The sequence below is a fragment of the Trachinotus anak genome, unplaced genomic scaffold, assembly GCF_046630095.1.
Source record: "Trachinotus anak isolate AG129_WGS33_773 ecotype Australia unplaced genomic scaffold, CSIRO_AGI_Tana_v1 ptg000005l, whole genome shotgun sequence".
In the NCBI taxonomy this organism is placed as follows: Eukaryota; Metazoa; Chordata; class Actinopteri; order Carangiformes; family Carangidae; genus Trachinotus; species Trachinotus anak.
In genome coordinates this window covers 4,033,492-4,056,252 of record NW_027273856.1, presented here as the reverse complement: position 1 = coordinate 4,056,252, position 22,761 = coordinate 4,033,492, and the positions used below count along the sequence as shown (strand labels likewise).

Genomic DNA, 22,761 nt, shown 5'->3' with positions numbered 1-22,761 from the left:
CTCTCCCTCTCTCTCCCTCACAAACACACACACAGTGTGTCTTATGCTCTTAAATATTAAAAGTGCAATGTAGATTAACTGCAGTTTTCTGCAGTCAGTTGCCTATGTGACATTTGAACCTGCAACTGATGTTATCTTTGTTTTGTTTACAACAGTATTGCAGGAAGTCTGATATCCATAGCCTCCTTCACATCCGTCAGAGATTAATTTAACCCTGTCTGGTTGTTTTACCAAGAACAAGCGAAATGGAGACGTTAAGTTAAGAAGGCAGATTTCAGCAGAGATGTAGCAAATGTGATTAGTCGACCTGGGGAAGACATATTTGCCGGCTGTTAAAAGGACATTAGGAAGCAAATCATGCAGACTCAAAGCCAAAGTTTACAGTGTTGTTATGTGGATTTTGTGTAAAAGTGGTTTATTTTAGCATAATTTGAGCATATAAGAAATGTGAATGTTCATGCCTGTAATGTGGTCCTCCAGTACTTATTATGACAAGTATTTGTTTTCTTTTTCTGCTTCTGTTTTTCCGTTTTAGTTGAGTAACGAGATCATCCGCCTGTGCTGCCAAAGCATCTCTCTGGATAGGATCTTTGATGGCTATGTGGTATCCAGCAAGCAAAACCTCAATGACTGTATTCAGTGCTGCCTGACCTGGAAGCAGATATACCTGCAGGAATCACAGATGCACCACAGGTAGGAAAAAATCTCACCTGTTTAGGGCCCCAGTGCACGGAGTAGGCAAGGGACCTTATAAGTCTTAAGTCTTAAATGATCAAAATCAATTTCAAATATCATTATTCACTGCTGTGTATGGGTCTAGTATAAAATTGAATAGATATTTAGTTGAGGCAAAGTTGTTAAGTTGGGTAAAATGTTATTGTGGTTATTGTAGTCAGTGCAGAAATAGACCCATAAAGAGCAATGACAAACAGAATAGCCTAGCTTTGAAAGAGTGTATGTCAGAGATGAGCTCAGATCTCCTGGAAGTTTGTGTCTGACTAAAGGGTGTTTCACAGAGGCAGATCAGAGATGTCCTGTGTGATTAGTTTGCTGCGAGTGTTAACACTCTTTTCACTCCTGTTTTCGACTCTCTACCCCCTCTCCCCTTTCTCTCTCCTCTTTTTCTCTCTCATATTTCCCTCCTGTTTTCAGATACTCTTTAAAACCCTGGATCCTGGACCATGGCAATTTTTTTGTGGTGGTTGATGCTTTTATTCAGAGGTTCAGAGACCTGCTGGAGGTGAATTTTTCCCTTGCTCACACATTGACAGACATTAACACACATGCACACTACAACTCTGAATTCATGCTGTGGGTTCATATCAGACCAAGTGGCCACCCTTGTAAACAAATGCTGAAGCCAATGCAAGAGTTCCTTTTGATGAAGTACCAGTATATGCTGCCTGTAAATAATGGTTTTTATTGTTGCCAACGACTGATATCAGTGTTCAGTCAACCCTTCTAGGCAAAAGAACAATACTGAAGAGATTTCCCATAGGATTGTGTTGCAGTTTAAAAATGAAGCTCCTGTGTTTCCTCCATAGCCAGATCAGGTTAGGTAACTGTAAAATGGACATTATCCAGTCACATTTGCTTCCATTATCAAGTCTTCAACTTCTTTAAAGTTATTAAGGCTGCCTACTTTGTGTCAGCATTTTTACTGACTCAGCATTCAAAACAACGATGCAGTCTACAACCACTTTCTTCACTAAACACCTTCATTACAACATATTTCCACCAGTGTTGTGTGATGACAAATGTTGTTTTGGATTCATATTATTGTTGATCAAAGTGAGATAAGACCACAGTAGGAAATGTCAAACTGAATGTGATATGTATTGTTCTCATTAAGGTTTAAACAGAGATCTGTGTCATATACAGTGTAACTGTTAGCTTTTGTTGGCTTACTTTTCTCATTTGTTTCCACTTTGTGTTCACATGTTTTACATCTACGTTCTACCCCCTTTACCATTGACCAAGCCTCTTTGTGCATATCATCCAATAAAAATCAATGGGATATTTGTCCTTATATGTTGATACAGTATGTATTGTTTGCTATTTGGCATATATTATTTTCTCTAAACTTCTTTCAGGTTTGTGACTGTCAGCAACAGTTTGCCCGTTGGGAGGATGGTGAGCAGAGGGCCCTGACTATCTTCAGTGGTTGCCAGGGGCCAGAGTTCACCCGGTCTCTCCTGGAGATAGAGGGCAACTTCCACCGAGGACTACAGAACCTGCGCTCTGTTGGCGACGGCATGCTTGATGTAGAGAACACCACATGGTGCAGTGAATTCAACAAGTAGGTTGACTGCTCTTTAACAGATTCATACTTAAACACAATGGTATGGAAGTTTTAAGCACGGGTTAAGCCATAATTTTGTTGTTGTGTGTAAAGAATATAAGAATATAATATTGAATTGAACTGTAATGATGCAGCTGCATCCTAAGTTGACCTATAGTTTCTACCTTACTACACAAAGTTGCACAAATAAAAACAAAAACTTAGCATCCATCAATGCCTGGAAATGTATCAGTTGTTCCAGTGGTACTGGTTCATGCTCACTATGTTATACACGCTAAACAAGATTGCTAAGTTGTTTTTTAGTGTGCATTTGATGTATTTATCAGCTGACTGTCATGCACATGTGTGTTCATGTGTGGATACATTCTTGTGTGTATGCACAGGTTTCGTGCATTGGTGAAGGATCTGGAAATGATGATGCAGAATCAGATCAATTCAGTGTTTAAGACAGTGAAGACAGTGGAGGAAGGAATGCGGCTTCTGGACATTTTTAGGCCCATGTCTTCTCGAGAGGTGTCTCTCACAGACACACACACACGCACACACACAAACAAACAAACATACATTCAAGTCCACCACTAGCTTTTACTCACCACTTACTAAACATGCATTACCAATTAAACGCATCCTCTTGCTTCCTCTTGCCTCTAACCACCATACAATTTATCTACTCATTCACTTCTATCCACTCTTGTCCATCCCAGGGCATTAAGCGCACAATAGAAGAGAAGGCAGAGGAAGTGCACATCATCTTTGACAGGGATCTCAAAATAGTCAACAAGGAGCTGAGCCAGAGGACAAGGCCTTCTGCTGACCATATGCCCCAGTTAGCAGGCCAGGCCCACTGGGTGAGGGCCCTCAGACATCGCTTAGACAGATCCATGGAGGTAAATCCAATAGATTTCACAGTAAAATATTTCTTTTAGTCTTGGCACAGACCATTTACTACTACTAGTGAGTGTTCTCTTTTGTTCCCCTCCAGGTGCTTCAGAAAGCCCACTTCATGCCTCAGTCATACAACCGCAAGCAGGTAGTTTTCACCTACGGTCAGATGGTCCAGGTTATGGATGAGTTTGTAAGGAAGAACTTCAGTGAGTGGAACCAAAGCCTGGATGGACAGTACATCAAGAGACTGGAGCAGCCACTCATGGTGCGCTGCAAGGATGGTTCTGCAAAGCTGGACACCAACTTTGACAAGTGGGTTACACAAACTCATCTGACACACAAGATACACAAAGGATTCTCATGAAACTATACTGTACATCCACATGGTGTCTTACACCGTATACTGTCGTCTGTGTACTTGTAACATACACAAGTCTGCACCCATACTTTTGTGTCTTAACTCTGCATCCATGGTCACACAGGAGGGATAAATACTTTCTCACCCTCAGCTGGATACAGAGATATGATGTTAAACAATATATTCAAGTAGGTACTGAACTGTATGTATTCTTGTCCAGGAACCTGTTGAGCCTGTTCTCTGAGATCCAGTACTGGGATAGACTAAAGTTTGAGATCCCCCAGTGTGTGTCTGACATTTATCAGAACAGGGAGGACCTCAGAGCCCTGCGGGAGAGAGTACTGCTGCTGGTCAGGAACTATAACAGGTCTGACACACACACAGGAGTAGCACACACATGTATGCAACACTGAACAATGATTTCTGATATCAGGGGCCTGATGTATTAATAAATTGTAATCATCAATATAATTTTTTTTTGGAATATAATGTGCTCTCAGCTTCCTTCTGGACTTGGTACTTTTCCAATCAAATAGAAATGACATAATGATTGTTGGAGGAAGGCAACAGTTGCAGTAACTTGGTGTGTGGGTGTCTGTGTAGCACTGGATTTTATTGATAGTGTGTAGTGGGTAATATCACTTCCATACTTTTCTGATGTCACTTTGTGGTGTAGTTTGAGTAGGGAGCCCTTATTTTCCACTGATTGCCATTGTCATTTGGTGATTGTGTTTTTTGTGCTTCACATTGAGCATATTTCAAATGCAGTCTTTTTTCTGTGATTAATAACCAAAATACAATGAGTCCTCATATTAAGAACATTCATGTAGGACAGAGCATTCTGCAAAAGTCCCTTTGCTGCATTGTAACCAAAGGAAAAGCCTGCTACAAATGTTGTTGATGTTGATGTGTATTTCATCATGATGCCAAAAAGACTGGGATTCAGAGTTAAAGCACACCTCTACATATACAAAGAGAAACTCACACACACTACTAAATCAGTAAATAAAACATGGCAATATTTATTTAATACCCTTCTGACTTGTGTGTGTGTGTGTGTGTGTGTGTGTGTGTGTGTGTGTGTTAGGATAATTGGAATGCTGTCTCCTGATGAGTTGGGTCTGTTTCGGGAGCGAATTCATTTCATGGATAAGAAGATTCAGCCAGGGCTATCCAAGCTCCTGTGGTCCGCTAAAGGAACTTGTAATATCTTCGTCCGTGAATGTCTCCTGCATGTTGATAAGGTTGTAACACACAGTTCATTACTTAAGGGATATGGGTGTGGGTTCAGATTTATTGTTAGTGTAACACCCTTACTTTCTTACTGTCTTTGGAGATTCAGACTGGCAGTAGTGGTGGCAAATAGGTTAGAAAAGTGGGTGAATGGGGAATTGTGTGAGTCAGACCCCCTGACTGGCTGGAAAAATGTGTTTGGCAAAAGTAATTTTCAGTTTACTTCAGAACATGGACACTGGTTTGACAGGTCCTCTCCTCTCCCCTCCCCTCCTCTCCTCTCCCCTCCCCTCCTCTCCTCTCCTCTCCTCTCCTCTCCTCTCCTCTCTTATCCTCTCCTCTCCCCTCCCCTCCTCTCATCTCCTCTCCTCTCCTCTCTTCTCCTCTCCTCTCCTCTCATCATTATCCTCCAGATCCAACTGATAGTTGATGATTACAAAGTATCCAATCTATCCATCACCAACCTCTGTCGCAAGATCAGTGAAACATTGCTGGTTAGACTGGATGGAAAGACTGTGTACAGGTAAGAACAGTTATGTGATTTCATCTTTCCTGTGTGGTATGCCTAACACACTAAATACACTAACTGAATAAATTGCAGTCTGTAGATATTAGTTATTGTATTTTAAGCCACTTCTTATGACATATTTCACACATATTCATTAAGTAGATCAAACAGTAGGTAAACAAGACACAACTTCACCCTACTCTTCTCATTAATTTACTCACTCATTCCCTTCCTCAGTTCAGATGTAGAGGTAAATGGCTAGAAAACCAACAGTTTGGCCTGCTGAACAGTTTCAGCAGGCCAGTGTTATCACATTGCTAACAGCTCACTGAGGACGTCGACAGCAAGCATTTCTTGACATTGCCAAAAGTGATGCACATGGGTTGCATCACAATTGTACCATGGATGAAGTTATGCACATTGGTATTGTTTGTTGGATGTTATTCCTGTTGTTATGCTTAGGAACCTTGAATTTGAGGATGACCAGAAGGCTCACCAGCAAAGCCATCTCCAAATACTGCACTCAGCACACCGGGATATTGTTGATATCATGACCTGCATCTATAACACCTTCTCTAATGATGGACCAGAGGTCTGTGCTGTGTTTTCTGTCATACATTCAATATAAGAAGAATGCCATCAGAAATTTTTCTGCACTATGAGAGAACTATAAACTTCACATTCATAAGATTATTATTTTAGACTTTAAGAAGTTTAGATGATAGAGAAGCAAAATTCTTCAGTTGCAACTGTTATAGTATTGCCTCACATAAGTTGTTTATCTAGTGATTAAACTAGGAAAAGAAAATACATTTTCAAATAAATGAAATGGAAGAAAAGACCTCTGGAAAAAACTAAATCAAGGACCATTGCTTTCAGAAACATTGTAATCTGCAGCTCTGTCTATTCTGTAGCCTTTTGCACCTTTCATTCCATGACAGATCCAGCCCAATTTTGCAATGACATGTGTAAATTTTTACCATGTTGTTTAAGGTCCAGGAGCACTGGGTGAGCTACACAGAGAAGGTGGACCACATGGTAGAGGAGGCTCTTCGAAGAAACATCAAACAGTCCATGAAGAAGCTGTCCAGGGCCATCAATGGAGACAGCAAGACGTCGCCCAATCCCTTGTTCAAAGTCCTGGTAGCACTACGCCAAGCAACTCCCCAAACCACACCAAAGGTACCAGTAACCACTCGTAATCCAATCAGGTCATGTGATGATGACTTGTTCACACTACATCTGTATATGTCTGATATATTATGAACTTCACACATTGCAAAATTGTATCACATTAACTGGCATGTGCTCACTGATGTAGGAACCATAAAACTAGTCTAAAACTAGTCTTATTCTTACTCTATTATTCTTACCCACACAGACACACACACACACACACACACACACACATATACACACATACACACAGTCCATCCATCCATCCTGTCATTGTCCTGTGAGTTTATATGCACATATGCAGGACCCTACTCAAGAGGTGAAGTAGACTGCATTCAATATACAGTAAATGTATATGTACACTCTTTCTCTGTCAGGTTTACTGTATACTATAATGACATTGGAATTACTGGAGAAATTATTTGTTATTGTGTCTAGGAGAATGAATTAACATATATGCAAATTACAAACAGGCCACAAGATGTATTATGAGGCTTTGGTTGCTGATGCCACAGAAAGGATCCAGGTCTTACAGTGAGTGAGTCTGAGTCATCTCTCATTGTGTAACCTGACTTGAACAGCATGGTGGGAGCCCAGCGTTGTTTTCCTCTGGTCTCTTGACAAGCCACACAATTAAGGCTTACAGCTCAGTGTTGGTTTCAGTTTATGTAGGCTAGTATATACACAATGGATGAGGGTTATCATCCAATATCCATCATGGTCTTAACACAGTCTTTCTTGCATTTGTGTGTCCTTCCTTCTCCTCTGTCTGTCTCTGCTTCCCCTCTGGCATCTGCCCTGCTCTGCTCATATTAGATAAGACCTGCCTTCTTAACTGTCAGCAGCCAATAAATAGGACAAATTACAACCTTTTACCAGGACAGCACACTCACACACACAAGTACACATGCTGCTCTCCTATTTTCAAGCATGGTGTTAACTGTGCGCTTGTTGTGCATTGATTTAACAACAGGTCAAGTGAAACGATTTTATTTTAGTGGGGCATTGTCATGTGTTTATCACAGCAAAGATGCTGTGTGGTTCGGGTATTATTTTTATTTTGGTGTCACCCACACACATTTATATAAATTGTCTTGATAGCAGTGTGTGTGTTTGTGTTTCTGTCTCTGTGTTGACAGGTTGAGTTCTCCCCAGCGCTTGGAAAGCTTGCTCAGATAGTGAACATTATGCCTCAGCTCATCAACACCATCTCAGAATTTAGACGACTGCCTGAACTTCTCTCTTGCAAGCAGACACAGGGGAATCCCATACACACCAACATAGGTTAGAACCATTTTTTCAAAAGTGTGTGTTCATTCATTTTATTTTTACTACCATTTTACAAGAATGAATACCAGTTTATATCCAGTCTGTTTTTACAGGGTGCTGAGCAAATGTAGATGGGATGTATTTAAAGAAATCCTAAATTATGGCATTACAGACAGTGATTACTAAGCAGTTGTATATTTATGTATGTGACCGTGTTTATGTGTCTCTGTCTCTGTAATCCTGTCCCCGTTGTCACCATACTCCTCTTTGATCCTTCAGGGCAAGACGAGGAGATAAGGAAGATTCAGGCTGCAGTTGCCACGGGGATGACAGCCAATGCCAGTCACCTGCAGGCCTATCTAAAGACCTGGGATAAATACAGGGACATCTGGGAGATCAACAAGGACTCCTTTATACAACGCTATCAGAGACTAAACCCACCAGTCACTTCTTTTGATGCAGATATTCACAGGTACTCTGCAATGAAAACTCATTTTCAAACATCATTCTTCTTCCTCATTCTTCATAGATGTATAAATCTGTTCCCACTCCCCAGGTGAACATCTGTGTCATTTTGTCATAAGATACCCTTTGAAAGTTGTTGTTTACCATAATGAAGCATGCAGTGTCTCTACTGTGTCATATCCATTCTCTTCTTCACCCCCAGGTACACAGAGAAGGCCAACAGTGTCCAACAGGAAGAGACTGTGTTGAATATTGGGTTTGTCATGCTGGACTGTTCACCACTCAAGTCCTCCTTGGTGCAGCATTGCAGTGAGTGGCAAACTAAGTTCACTCAGCTGCTCAGCCGCATGGCCAGCACCCGCCTCAAAGAACTTTATGCCTCCCTGCACGACAATGCCAACAGGTGGGGTGTCAAGTGAAAGGACTTTATTTTTTGTGTTAGGGACAGTAGAGATGACAGGCAATGAGGAAGAGAGATATAACAAAGGTCCCTGACTCGCCTTGGACCAAGGATGTTTAGCTATGGGGGCAACCAGAAAGCACTTTAAGTTTAAGTTTGTTTTTGAATATGTGAGTGTAACATGTTGTATGACAGGGAATCATGACAAGGAAACTTACTTGATTCTTTCATTATCTCTTGACAGTGTCTCAAATATGCTGTCCCCACAGACAGCATACACTATAGTTGGAGCACCTGCTCTTTTCATGAAATAGACTAACAAGGTGACTTCAGACGAGAAATATAAATGATTGATGTAACCTATCCTGATCTATTCAGTCACTGAGAGAAATATGAAGATGAAGAGAAGAAGAGATGGCAAAGGAAAGAGAGGAAAAGGGAAAGGGCGAAGCTTTTTCCTGTCAACATTTGAGATATGTATTGTGCTAATGATGTTACATGTTTTTTGTGTGTGTGTGTTTAGGCTGAGACAACCCCCCCGGACACTGGTCGAGCTTGGTGAGAGCCTGAAGCTCTTGGAGACTCTCCAGGGAGATTTGGCCAAGACAGAAGCTCAGATTCCTCTCATCCATGAGCAGTTTGCTATCCTGGATAAATATGAGGTCCCAGTGGAACAGGCTGTAAGAACCTCACTTATCAATAAACAACATGACAGGACTTTACATGCACATACTGTGACTATGTATTTGTGTTTGTGAATTTGTAACAGTAAATAATTGTGACTTTGCTGTTGAATTTTTACCGCTGTAATATTCAGGTAGTGAAAGAATGCGCTTACTATTGCTCTTGTAATTTATTTATGGTATACCAAATAAAATACCTGCTGCATTTTGTGCTACTGGTTAAAATAATTTTGCAGGAGAAAAGAGAGAGATCTTACATTTGCTTACTCATTGTAGACAGGACATAGTGACAGAGTTTATAAGCATTGATGCATCTCATGAAATCAAGACCGACTGATGTAAAATAATGACATTTTGCAGAATACAGGCATCGTTAGAACTCTGCCATCTCTGGTAGTCATGGGTACTGTATATCTACACATGAACAAACTCAGAAAGACATTATTTCTCATCACTATGCCACTTGGTTTACCCACAGGTGCAGGAAATGCGTGAAGTGCTGAATGGGGAGTGGGTGTGGTTTCAGCGTGTGCTGATTGACAGTGACATCATGCTACAGACCCACAAGGAGAAATTTAAGAACAGCCTCATTCTGTCCTCTGAGGAGTTCCAGAAGGAGATCGAAACCACTGTGCAGGAGTTCAGCAGCACAGGTCACACACTCTCTCTTTCGCACACTCATATAGATTATCACCATGTGTCTCATCAGCGTGGTCTGTGCAGCTTACTGTTGCTCTGTTCCTACAGAGCCATTACTGATCTACACAAAACCTCATTAGAATCTATAGCCTGTGTCTAATCGGTTCCTGCCCCTCATGATTTCTGACTACATGGCTGCTCATTTCCACAGCAGTGTTATCCCTGACTGAAAGACACTCCATGACTGATTTCCTGCTCCATCAGCATCCTTCAATTCTCTCTACCTCTTCTGCTTTTCCAACTCCATTTGGCTCCTGAATTTTACTTTCTGTTTTGGATTATCCATCCTTTATTATCCATATTATCCATCTTTCCTTCCCCTCTTTCCCCCTCCCATTACATACAGTATACTGAACTGAGAATTTCCCTGTGTTTTATATTTGTTTAGTATGTTTTTACTCTCTGTATGACACAGCTCAGTTTGCCATCCATGGTTTGGATGGTCATGTTATGATGATTTCACAAATCTGTGAGTATTTTTGCTGACCGCTGAGCTATAGTAGACATTGTATAATATGTCTGCCCTGTGTTTTTATGCTTTTGTGTGTGGACATATGAATGTGAATGTTTGTTGACTTGTTTTTGCATGTTTGTGTATCTACCTACATTTTTGCATGTGCATATCCAGGTCCATTTGACAGTCCACTGAGCACTGAGTTGGCCTTAAAGCAAATAGCAGAGCATCGCAGCCAACTGGAGGCTCTAAAACAGGAAGAGAGCACCATCCTGGACGGGCTGAGCTTTTTCAAAATCGAACAACCCCCCTCCAAAAGCATCCGGATGCTGGAGAAGGTGTGACTCATAGTCCTAACATACTGTTGTCTTGCCATAAGCATATACAGACTAAAACATAATGAGCCGTTAATTCAGAGGTTACTGGGAATTTGGTGTAGATGCACTGGCTCAGCATGTGTGGATGCAGTTTGTCAATATTTTTGGGGCAGTTTCACAAAAATGTATCGCATGCAGTAGAAGTATATTGACAGAACATGAGACAGCAGAGTTGACATGCAACAAAGGTCCCACTGAATGGAGGTTGGGATGGATTTTAAAGGAATAGTTTTTGTTGCAAATATTAGCCAGATCGATCTTATGTTTGAACACATGTTTGCTTGTGTCTGTATGTGTTGTACAGGACATAGAGCACCTGCAGCAGGTCTGGGAGATCACACAGGAATGGAATGCCAATTGGAACATCTGGAAGGTCGGTCAGTTCACTACGCTGCAGACGGAGGACATGGAGAGCACAGCACAGGAAATGTTCAAAAAACTCCACATAATCAAGAGAGAACTCAAGGTCAGCTCTGCCACAGTCAGTTTGGCTTTCTGCTATAGGGTGACAGTCATTGTTAAGCTATAATATATTAACCTGTGTCAGTTTATGTTTTGTTTCATACCAATACATTCTACATAAATGCCAAAGCAGTGCATTTAATCAGTGCTATACTTTCTAGAAACTTTACTTTGGTCATGGTCTGTGGAGGAAGAACACAGAATGACACTTTGTCTTTATAATGGATACAAAGTTGGCTGCCTCTTGGGGGAGTCTGTATTTTTAGCTTCACACCCACAAAGTTAAATGCATTTTTACGGTGACAGCTAAATTTATGGCCTTCCCTCTGGATGCAAAAAACCTGCACCCCTAAACCCTGCTTCTGCTGTCATCTACACTGCCTGGCCAAAAAAAAAGTCGCCACCTGGATTTAACTAAGCAAATAGGTACGAGCCTCCTATTGGATAATTACTGCATGGGCGATTATCTTTCAGCTGGCAACAAGTTATTTAACCCCAACTGGTGCAATGAGTTGCTTCTCATTTCTTAAACAACCATGTCGAAAGACACATCCTGTGGTCGTGGAAAAGATGTTAGTCTGTTTGAGAAGGGTCAAATCATTGGCATGCATCAAGCAGAGAAAACATCTAAGGAGATTGCAGAAACTACTAAAATTGGGTTAAGAACTGTCCAACGCATTATTAAAAACTGGAAGGATAGTGGGGACCCATTGTCTTCGAGGAAGAAATGTGGCCGGAAAAAAATCCTGATTGATCGTGATTGGCGATCACTTAAATGTTTGGTGAAATCAAATCGAAGAAAAACAACAGTAGAACTCGGGGCTATGTTTAATAGTGAAAGTAAGCGCATTTCCACACGCACAATGCGAAGGGAACTCAAAGGATTGGGACTGAACAGCTGTGTAGCCTTAAGAAAACCACTAATCAGTGAGGCTAACCAGAAAAAAAGGCTTCAATTTGCTAGGGAGCATAAAGATTGGACTCTGGAGCAATGGAAGAAGGTCATGTGGTCTGATGAGTCCAGATTTACCCTGTTCCAGAGTGATGGGCGCATCAGGGTAAGAAGAGAGGCAGATGAAGTGATGCACCCATCATGCCTAGTGCCTACTGTACAAGCCTGTGGGGGCAGTGCTGTGATCTGGGGTTGCTGCAGTTGGTCAGGTCTAGGTTCAGCAACAGTATGTGCTCAAAGAATGAGGTCAGCTGACTACCTGAATATACTGAATGACCAGGTTATTCCATCAATGGATTTTTTCTTCCCTGATGGCACGGGCATATTCCAAGATGACAATGCCAGGATTCATCGGGCTCAAATTGTGAATGAGTGGTTCAGGGAGCATGAGACATCATTTTCACACATGGATTGGCCACCACAGAGTCCAGACCTTAACCCCATTGAGAATCTTTGGGATGTGCTGGAGAAGGCTTTGCGCAGCAGTCATACTCTACAATCATCAATACAAGATCTTGGTGAAAATAAATGCAACACTGGTTGGAAATAAATCTTGTGACATTGCAGAAGCTTATCGAAACAATGCCACAGCGAATGCATGCCGTAATCAAAGCTAAAGGCGGTCCAACAAAATGTTAGAGTGTGTGACCTTTTTTTTTTGGTGGCGACTTTTTTTTTTGGCCAGGCAGTGTATATTACACTGTCGTGAGGACGGGTTCTTTGTGTGATTGCAGGATAAGGAGTGGGACATAGTAGATTTCTCTAAGGGCAAGATTGACCAATTCAAGCGGATCATCCCTCTCATTGGTGACATGAGGAACCCAGCCATGAGAGACAGGTACATATGACAAAGTATTTATTTACACTTTATGTAACACCTGTCATTACACTGTACAAGACATGACGACAACATGAATAAAAATACCAGTCAGTAGTTAATGCTTTAAAGTTCTTATTTACAAGACCGGATGGGATGAGATGATCTCCCTGCTGGTTTGTTGTACAGGGGGAGGGTTTTACCACTAACAGGATGGTCACTGAGCATGTTCCCACAGCATAAACACATGACTTCTGCCCAAGGATTTCCTCAAAGCCCATCATCAGTGTTTATATCTACATTCCCTGAAGACCATCCATTGGCTGCATTCTGCAAAAAAAAAAAAAAATTTTTAGAACCAGCGGCCCATCTTGCCTTGTCCTGTCCATTTTGTCTAAATTGCACCAACAAAATGTGTTTTACTTGGTGAAACACAACTTGAATTGGAAAGGATGAGTGAGTGACAGTAATGGGTTATATCTTCACTGATGTAACTTTCTGAAAGAGCATTCATCATGGTGCTTGGGTAATAAATACACACAGAATGAGGTCTGATGTTGCACCATTAAACCAGCCAAGAGAAAACAAAAAGAAAGAAGCAAACACATCTGTACTCTGCATACTGGTTGTTATTATAGTTGGTGATGGTAATGAAAAAGCAACATGTTGAGAAACATGGCAAGAAATAAAAAGGGTGAATTTACTTGATATCACATTTAGCTAAGTTACCTGGGTCTCAAATGAAAGCACTGTGATGCACAGCCAGGAAGAGTTAGCTGACACAGATTCTGCTGTCTCTTCTGTCCCCTCTCTGTTTCACCCTCCATCCCTCTCAGTGCCAGCTGTCAGTTATGTCAGTCGGTGTTGTCACGATGCTCCTGTACTGAGCTCAGAGTACAGTGATACATCTGTCAGGCCCAGATATCTCTCTATATTCATATGCAGGCATTCTACAAATGTCCTAGTTTTGTATACTATTTTAGGCAGGATATGCACACACTAGACTTTCACTTTGGTACATCACTAGCTAGTAATTTTAAAGTTGTACTGTGAAAATTTTACTTTTACTGCATATACTGTACTACTAGATTATAGATGTCTGAGTACTGTATTAGTATGTAGTAAGCATGTGCTTGCTAATGACTAATGGTGGTGATGGTGTCATGTGTTGTACAAATTGTAAAGCCCTCTGATGCTAATATGTAACTTGTGATTTTGGGCTATATAAATGATAATAGTCTCCTGGAAGGTGGAAGACTAGGACTTACCATACTCTCAATTCCAATCTTCTTTCAGGCACTGGGCACAGATCTGTGAAGAGCTGCAGTGCTCCTTTGACCAAACCAGTGCTGAATTCACCCTGGAGAAGATCATATCTCTGGGTCTTGACACATATGCTGACAAGATCAATGAGATCACTGGAGCCGCCTGCAAGGAACTCTCTATAGAACAGGTGCAGTCTTCTTCCTCGAGTCTAGACTGACGCATTTTTGTAGCTTTTCTTGCCATTTGTTCAAACCAGGATCTTACCCTGGAAATTGGTAAGCAAAGTACGGAGTGTAGCAAACTGGTGCTGTTCTTGGGCAGCACAGTCAGCTCATGGAGGAGCCATGCCAGTTTTATGGCCATATATATGCACATGGAAGCACAGTGCAAATTTGTGCTGTGCCTTTCATTCAATTTGCACTTGCAATCTGCATGTAATTAGCAGCTGACTTACTAAAACAGCAGGTAATTGTGCAATTAGATACTGGGACTGCATTCTTGGCACATTCTGTAAGTGAAGGAGAGCCTGAATGGTGCAGTCATGTGATGGGATTTATTTGAGATTCGCGAGCTCATAAAAAAAAAAGACTAACCTGTCAAATTCATAAATTGCAATACTCCATAAAGTTTCAGAAGGTTAGTGATGTCTAGCTGTGCCTTTTATTAAATTCCTATTAATATTGCTGATAAAACTATCCTTTTTAAAGTACAGTAGATAGCCAGTAGATAGTAGCACTCAAAGCTTAGATTCATGGTTTAATACCATTGATCATCTGGTGATGGTAAATGTATCATTAAGCTTGTGGAAAAGGTAAAGAATAGAAATGTTGCCCCGTCATTTCTCAGTGGTGTGTTCTGTCTGTTAACATTACTCTTTGTGTTTGATGTGTAAGGGTTTGGAGAGCATTACCAAAACATGGGAGGAAACATGCTTGGACATAGCGCCTTACAAAGATGAAGGCCACTACCGGCTGAGGTGAGAAAGCAAGTCTTGAAAGCAGGGTTGGATGGAAGCTTCAAGAAGTTATAACTCTCTCACACTTAGGGTCATAGATTTGTGTCTTTGTAGGTCTTATTTACCTGCATCACTAGATCCCATAGCTCAGTACAGCTCAATACTGCCATCCAGTGATGTCTCAGTTTAGCTTGTTTGCACATAGGTGTCTGTAATTCATCTGTTGCATGGCTGTATAGTAGAGAGCATATATGCTGCTGTGGGAATGATGTGTATGTTGGAGAAGTCAGATTTAGGGAGTGAGTGTGTCTGTTGTTGTCAGCGTAAGCAGAACTGAGCTAAACCACAGTCTGTGACAGCCTGGCTGATGACAGCAGGAACAGCACAGCCATCTGCTACATATAAAAATGAATAGAGACACACCTCAGGCCCAGTCTATTTAGAAACTCAAGTCATTGCCGCTGATGTGGCAGAGGGGATAAGGCTATAGCCAGCCACTGTCCCACAGTAAACATGATGGAGAGAGGCAGGAAGGAGGAGAGACAGAGCAGAGGAAAATGTGAGATGTGTGAAAGGTACAGAATATGAAAAATGTAACAATAACTGCAGCCTCAAAAACTGCTACCACTACCAAGGTGAATTAAAAGCTGGACATAATAATCCATAAAGATGAGATTAATTGCAAAATGATGCAACTGCACTGGATTACACCAAACTGTACAATTTTACCTAATAAATGGATTCATGTAGATGTCACTGACTTTTTCCTCTGTGAAACAGTGTCCCCGTCAGAATCCATTATAAGCAGTCATTAACATCATGTTTAATTCACCCTACCTGTGTCTCACAGGAGCACAGAGGAGGTTTTCCAGGCCCTGGAGGACAACCAGGTTATTTTGTCCACAATGAAGGCTTCTCAGTTTGTCAGAGCCTTTGAGCGGGAGGTGGACTCCTGGGAACGCCGGCTGTCCCAGGTGCTGGAAGTCATTGAGATGATCCTCACTGTGCAGCGTCAGTGGATTTATCTGGAGGTAAAGGAAGCACTTACATACTGTGTCATAGGATTTATTGTTATACATGGATATTCATATTTTTATGGCTGACTTTTCATTATTGTCTCTGAACATTCATTGTTTGATGGAGTACTCATTTGTTATCTGTTGTGGTTATTGAAGAGTTTGGAGTCCCTCTTCTGGCTACATTATTTCTTTTCTTTATAAAACACATCTGTGCTTGGTAGCAACAGTTTACATTCAAAGGAAGGTCATCTGGCTGAAAAGTCTCTACAGTGACTGAAGTGGCATTTCATTTGAGTGCAGTCCTACTGATGAGTTCTGCTCATCTCTTTCACGGCTCTCTGATTTTGGTTTTCTCGCCACTCTTTTACTCCTGTTATCACTTCATTGAACCATCATTTACAATTAACCTCTTTCCACTACCTTACCTCAGCCATTTTCTGTCACTCTCCATCTTTCTGTTTTTTTTCATCCCTCTAGAACATTTTCCAGGGAAAGGACATCAGGGAGCAGCTGCCTCAGGAGTGCAAAGAGTTTGGAGATGTTAGTTCTAGTTGGAAAGTCATCATGAGCCGACTTCATAAGGATAACAACGCCTTACAGGGAACACACTACCCTGGTATGACAACATACTTAACTACATGTTTCTTTTAAGAGCATAAAATTGCACATGGAGTTAGAATTAATTGCATGTCTTGTATTCAAGGCCTGTGTAAGTGTAAAATAGGTGTAGACAGGTAGCTGGTCGGGAGAGTATCGATCAGGTATCCCTTTCAAGATAGTAACACTACAAAGTAATTCTATAAATAATACTGGCAAGACTTACAGAAGTGATGAATAACTAGAATACGAAATGTTATGAACTATAAATGATAAAGAATCGCCATCACTCTGTCAGGATCTCACTGCACAGAAACAGCAACACCTTTAACAAGAGCAAGGCTGTTCCCAGGAATAAGGAGCCACCTTGTGGTGACAACACGGCAGGCAATCTGCTCTCTGCTTTAATCAATAACTCAGAACTCAAATATGCAAAGGCTGATGCTTACAACTGTGGTTACACTGAATTATTGCTCCAATGAGGACAATATGAATTATTGAAGATGATGCGGTCTTGATGATTAAGCTAGAGAATTACTGAACACTTTAATGGCAGAGATAAATACACACACTCGACAGCTTTAGTTACTTGGCCATTTAAAGACACACACCAGGAAGCACATCACCACACTGGATCTGGACTGTAAGCTACTCATGTAACTAAACCTCTGAGGCTACAGTGCTCCTCACAGCCAATACAAATGCACCCTTTGAGAACAAAGGAATATGGCTAATATTAATGTGGGCCTATTACCTGATCACCTATTTGTACAAGAAGTTTTCAAGATTTGTGTTGTGTGTCAGTTATTAGTGTTGTGAAGTCTGAGATGTATCTCATATTTCATCAGATGTAATGTCTGTTTTAAATTTTAAGTAAAGAAAATATCAAAACACATATTGTGATGATGAAGCCAACCCAGATATATGTCTTGTTATTGTAATTATGTGGATAAAAACAATATTCAGAATTCAGTGAGGCCTACAGCCAGCCTCTCCTCTGTGTCCTCCAGGCCTCCCGGAGAAGCTGTCAGAGATGAGTGCCAAGCTGGAGGAGATCCAGAAGGCCCTGGACATGTACCTGGAGACCAAGAGGCAAATATTCCCAAGATTCTACTTCCTGTCCAATGACGATGTGCTGGAGATCTTGGGGCAGTCACAGAACCCACAAGCCATGCAACCCCACCTGAAGAAGTGTTTTGACAACATCAAGAGCCTGCGCATTGAAAAGGCAGGGAAACTGGATAGTCAAAGGCACACATACACTTTTTATCATGACTTTCTTTAGTTAGCTTTCTTTATATAACAGAAATAATTCAGTAAAGTGAACACTCCACGAAATCACCAACCATGATTCAAGAATAAAACTTTTATATATATATATTTATATATATAATATATTATATGGATATAGATTTGAATGGACCAGTACATACAGATTGCTGAGTTTGTATGTCTTCTATAGTTTTGCAGCAGACAAGATGGCGCTGGGATGTTCTCTGCTGATGGAGAGTATATTGCGTTCTTCCAGTCAGTGCGCCTGAACAAACCTGTGGAGGTACAGCAGTGATGATGATTATTATAAGATCATAGTGATAAAGGTGTTAATGATGATAAGTCTGTGAAGCCATGATAACACTGAGGTAATGTATAAACTAAAGAGCTTTATGGTGGAGAAGAGGTGAAAGTGAGCACATTTTGTTTTGTGTGCATGTAGGTTTGGCTGTGTGACATTGAGAGGGTCATGCGTGTCACACTGAAGGACTGTCTGAATGAATGCCTTACAGCTCTGAAGAAGATGACAGCACAGAGAGACAAATGGGTCAGAGACTGGCCAGGACAGGTACATTTATCTTCTTTTTCTCATTTTCTCCTGGTTTTGTTTTTTCTTCACCCATCAGGGATTCTGATTGACAGACTGACACTGATGCAGTGACATACTCTGATCTTACTGTCTCTGATTGTTATAATAATTTAAAAAAAGCTGCATTTTGAAGCAAAGCCAATGAATTTTTAATATTTAATTTAAAAATCTGAATACAATTCTTTGGAATTGCTCTTTGCTCTTTTCTCCTTGTGTAGTCTAATGTTCTCTACACAGTGGTTTTACTCCATCTACAAATATCAAGTCCTTCTGAACTCAAGATTAGCCCTTTCCATTTCCACAGGCTTTTACTAAATCCATGTCATTGGGCTATTGTATTAATATCTTGCTTTAAAATACACCAAGTGTATATTCATACATCAAATTTAGAATATTGTGTAATAAACTTTGAAACAGGAGTATTTTAATCTTGAAACAAAGCTACTAGGATTCATTTTTCTTAAATGTGAATCGTCCCTGTTTAAGATGCTGATCACAGCCAGTCAGATCCAGTGGACCAGTGATGTCACAAAATCTCTCATTACCAACAAGGAGAGAGCTGACAAGTCTGCCCTCAAGTCCCTGAGGAAGAGGCAGGTCTGGTTGACTTTTTGTTCTTTTAAACTCATCTTTTATAGAACTGCAAAGTGACAGTTGGACATGACATAACTGTGATAATTTGTTAACGCAACAGTATGTCTCCATACAGCAAGCTTAATGTCCAGTATGATGTTTTTATTATGCAAAATGTTTCTCTGGTGTCATGTGTGTGTTATGATTTGAATTTCATATGTATTCAATATTTTGTAACTCAATTAGATAATATATGACAGTCAATGTTTCAGCCTTTCTGGCTCTATGGATAACCAGCAGCGACGTTAAGAATTAACAGGCTTCAACAAACTCTTGAGACTTTGCTATCCCTGTCTTTATTCCTCAGGTGTCCATGCTTCAGGGCTATTCAGAGACCATCCGTGGCAACCTGTCGAAAGTCCTGCGTCTGAAGATTGTAGCACTGGTCACAGTGGAGGTTCATGCTCGGGATGTCATTGAGAAGCTGGCCAAGGCAGGCTGCAATGATGTCAATGCCTTTGAGTGGCTCTGCCAACTGCGACTATACTGGGATAAGGTATGCTCTGAGAGAAAGCAAGTAAGAACAACAGACAGGAGACAGGTGAAGAATAAGGGAAAGAGAACACTTCTGTCAGGCCATCATTTTAGCATCATTTCTTAACTCTTCTGTTTTTAGCTGTGCTGGTCTTTGTAGTTTCTGCAAGTGGTTTGCATGATGAGAACTAGAATGCCTGCAGAGGAAATACACCTCAATACATCTGATCCTCTCCATGATATTTTCATCATATCCAATTGATATTGAATGAAATTGAAGGTTAAAAGCTGAAAGCAAAACTGTAATAGAACACATGTGAGTGTAGATAAACAGTTTTTACTGTTTCAGTAGTTTGTGACAGTTGAAATAATATACTAAAATACTTGCATGCAGTAATATGTACTGTCCCTGTGTCTCTCATTTTCAGTATTAGCAGCATATCTCTCCCCACCACTCAGTTTGCTGACCTGTCTAATTACAGCAAAAATACCCACTTGTCCATTTCCTGTTTTGTTTGTTCTCCCAACAGGATGTGAATGATTGCATAATCCGGCAGACCAACACACGTTTCAAGTATGGCTATGAGTACCTGGGCAACTCTGGACGCCTCGTCATTACTCCACTTACTGACAGGTCATAATCAATCATTTACTCACCAAGTCCACCAATTAACAAATGCATCAACATTATCAAATTTATTTAATTTTTTGTATTCAAAATTTGTTTTTATGTTTAATATTGGGATTGAGTATCAGACAAACAAATGACAACCAAATGGTCTCACTGTTTGACTGTGTCCAGGTGTTACATGACTCTGACCACAGCGCTCCATCTCCACCGGGGCGGCTCTCCTAAAGGCCCAGCTGGCACTGGGAAGACAGAGACAGTAAAGGACTTAGGCAAATCCCTAGGGATGTATGTCATTGTAGTCAACTGCTCTGAAGGACTTGACTACAAATCCATGGGACGCATGTACTCTGGCCTGGCACAGGTAGAGGAGATGACAATGATGTCAACATAAATTTTGGATTTTTGCGAATTTCTGTGTAATTCAAATTTGTATGTATTTCATTGTGTCCCCCCGGAACAGACAGGAGCATGGGGATGCTTTGACGAGTTCAACCGTATCAACATCGAGGTGCTGTCAGTGGTGGCCCAGCAGATCCTCTCCATCCTATCTGCCCTCTCAGCTGGACAGTCCAAGTTCCATTTTGATGGACAGCACATACGTCTGGTGTGGTCATGTGGCATCTTCATCACCATGAATCCCGGTGAGTCAACACCAATGTGCAAATGTGTACACTGCATTTTACATTGCCATATGTTTGTGGGAGTGAACATTTGAATCATAGAGAGAAGAGAAAGAGGCAGAGGACACGTGGATTATGTTGCTGAAACAGTTTGCAACATTTTAAATAGATGTTTTGATGTTTTTTCTCTCATGAAAAAGTCAGTGTTGGCTCTTTCAGTGTTTGTAATTCTGATATTTTATAGGTTACGCTGGTCGAACTGAGCTTCCAGACAACCTCAAGTCCATGTTCAGACCAATCTCCATGGTGGTGCCAGACTCTACTCTAATTGCTGAAATCATACTGTTTGGCGAGGGCTTCAACAACTGCAAGGTACTATCATTTAAAGATAGGTGACACAGAATCATCATGTTAGAAATGAATTGTATTGTACATTTATGTACTGCTATGCCTGTTGCTTGCTGCTATGTAACAAACTGGGATCTGCACTTAAAATCTTAGGATGATGATGCACTGTTCATCTGTAGCACAGGATGTGCTTTTGAAGCTGACACAAGTGTGGTAACATGGTGATTCTGTGCAGCAAAACCCTGAACAGCAGCTATGTTCTGTAGCCAGGATTGGTCTGCTGTTGTAGGCCAGTGACAAAGCTGCAATTTATTCAGGAACTTGGTATTGTTGCATTACTGTGTGTAACTATAAGAAAACCTCATTTCTCAGTAACAAAGCCTTGTTCATGTAGTGGCTCAGTCAGTTCTGAACATGCACTGATTTCTAAAGTGCATCCTGTTGAATTATCATGGCCTAAATGAAACATCCCTGTTTCTTTTATGTGAAGAGCTCAGGTAGGGCCAAGGTGTCAGAGTATTGTTGTGTGAGTATGTGTTTAAGTGTGATCAGTACCACAATCGCATGGTTCTCTGGGGCCAGAGCTGGAGCTGAATTACTGCTGACTCACAAAGGAGCTCTTGCTGCTTCACTCCACTGCACTGTGTCTATGAGTGTTAGTGTGGGGTTACAGAGTTGGTGTGCATTAGTGTGCAGGGTGTATTTACTTAGTACAGAGTGCTGAGAGGAGATGATGGTGGTATGTGTGCTTCCTAACCGGTGTTTAAGAAGATTCTAATTTCGCTCCTTGGAGGCAAAATCCAACAGTGCTGCCTACACAAACAGACATACACACACACATATTAGGCTGATTGGTTTTCTTGCCATACTGGAACGCCTTAGGATCCATAATTATGTGCCAGATAGAGAATTAGAAGTGTTAACCAAGCAGCAGTGCAAACAGCTACGGATTAAGACTGAAAGAACACCTGGTCTTAGCTGAATACTGTGGTGTGTATTTGAAATGCTTTTAAGGATGGACAGATATTTACCATCTACATGAAAGACACCAACATATGTTTTGTGGACCATTTGTCACATGGACTTATTTGTGTCTTTATTTTTATAAGGACCTTTCATTGATATACAGTATTTATTCTTCATAACTCTTCATATAAGTATAGAATGTCGCAAATATACAGTTGCCAATTTTTTTTTAAATTCAAAAGAGGAAAGACAAGACGAGAAGGAAGTCAAGACTAATCACTAAAATCTGTTTCCAAGCTGGTAACATTTCTGTATTTGTCAAGCTCTCTCTCTCTCTCTCTCTCTCTCTCT

The 22,761-nt window shown here is 40.9% G+C and overlaps 1 protein-coding gene across 1 annotated transcript in view; it reads left to right on the top strand.

Moving 5' to 3' along the window:
* The window catches only part of dnah2 (dynein, axonemal, heavy chain 2), a 64,217-nt gene that overhangs the window by 3,647 nt on the left and 37,809 nt on the right, over window positions 1-22,761 (top strand). The window contains exons 8-39 of the mRNA XM_071477867.1: window positions 536-693; window positions 1,153-1,240; window positions 2,094-2,299; window positions 2,686-2,815; window positions 3,007-3,189; window positions 3,285-3,499; window positions 3,766-3,912; window positions 4,633-4,789; window positions 5,192-5,301; window positions 5,749-5,878; window positions 6,280-6,468; window positions 7,602-7,746; window positions 8,011-8,203; window positions 8,399-8,599; window positions 9,120-9,276; window positions 9,758-9,932; window positions 10,607-10,770; window positions 11,114-11,275; window positions 12,958-13,061; window positions 14,337-14,493; window positions 15,200-15,282; window positions 16,112-16,292; window positions 16,758-16,896; window positions 17,888-18,105; window positions 18,340-18,432; window positions 18,592-18,717; window positions 19,225-19,335; window positions 19,679-19,867; window positions 20,376-20,479; window positions 20,648-20,837; window positions 20,937-21,117; window positions 21,341-21,468. Coding sequence (XP_071333968.1) covers window positions 536-693; window positions 1,153-1,240; window positions 2,094-2,299; window positions 2,686-2,815; window positions 3,007-3,189; window positions 3,285-3,499; window positions 3,766-3,912; window positions 4,633-4,789; window positions 5,192-5,301; window positions 5,749-5,878; window positions 6,280-6,468; window positions 7,602-7,746; window positions 8,011-8,203; window positions 8,399-8,599; window positions 9,120-9,276; window positions 9,758-9,932; window positions 10,607-10,770; window positions 11,114-11,275; window positions 12,958-13,061; window positions 14,337-14,493; window positions 15,200-15,282; window positions 16,112-16,292; window positions 16,758-16,896; window positions 17,888-18,105; window positions 18,340-18,432; window positions 18,592-18,717; window positions 19,225-19,335; window positions 19,679-19,867; window positions 20,376-20,479; window positions 20,648-20,837; window positions 20,937-21,117; window positions 21,341-21,468 — 4,914 coding nt within the window. The remainder of the gene's footprint in view (window positions 1-535; window positions 694-1,152; window positions 1,241-2,093; window positions 2,300-2,685; window positions 2,816-3,006; window positions 3,190-3,284; window positions 3,500-3,765; window positions 3,913-4,632; window positions 4,790-5,191; window positions 5,302-5,748; window positions 5,879-6,279; window positions 6,469-7,601; window positions 7,747-8,010; window positions 8,204-8,398; window positions 8,600-9,119; window positions 9,277-9,757; window positions 9,933-10,606; window positions 10,771-11,113; window positions 11,276-12,957; window positions 13,062-14,336; window positions 14,494-15,199; window positions 15,283-16,111; window positions 16,293-16,757; window positions 16,897-17,887; window positions 18,106-18,339; window positions 18,433-18,591; window positions 18,718-19,224; window positions 19,336-19,678; window positions 19,868-20,375; window positions 20,480-20,647; window positions 20,838-20,936; window positions 21,118-21,340; window positions 21,469-22,761) is intronic.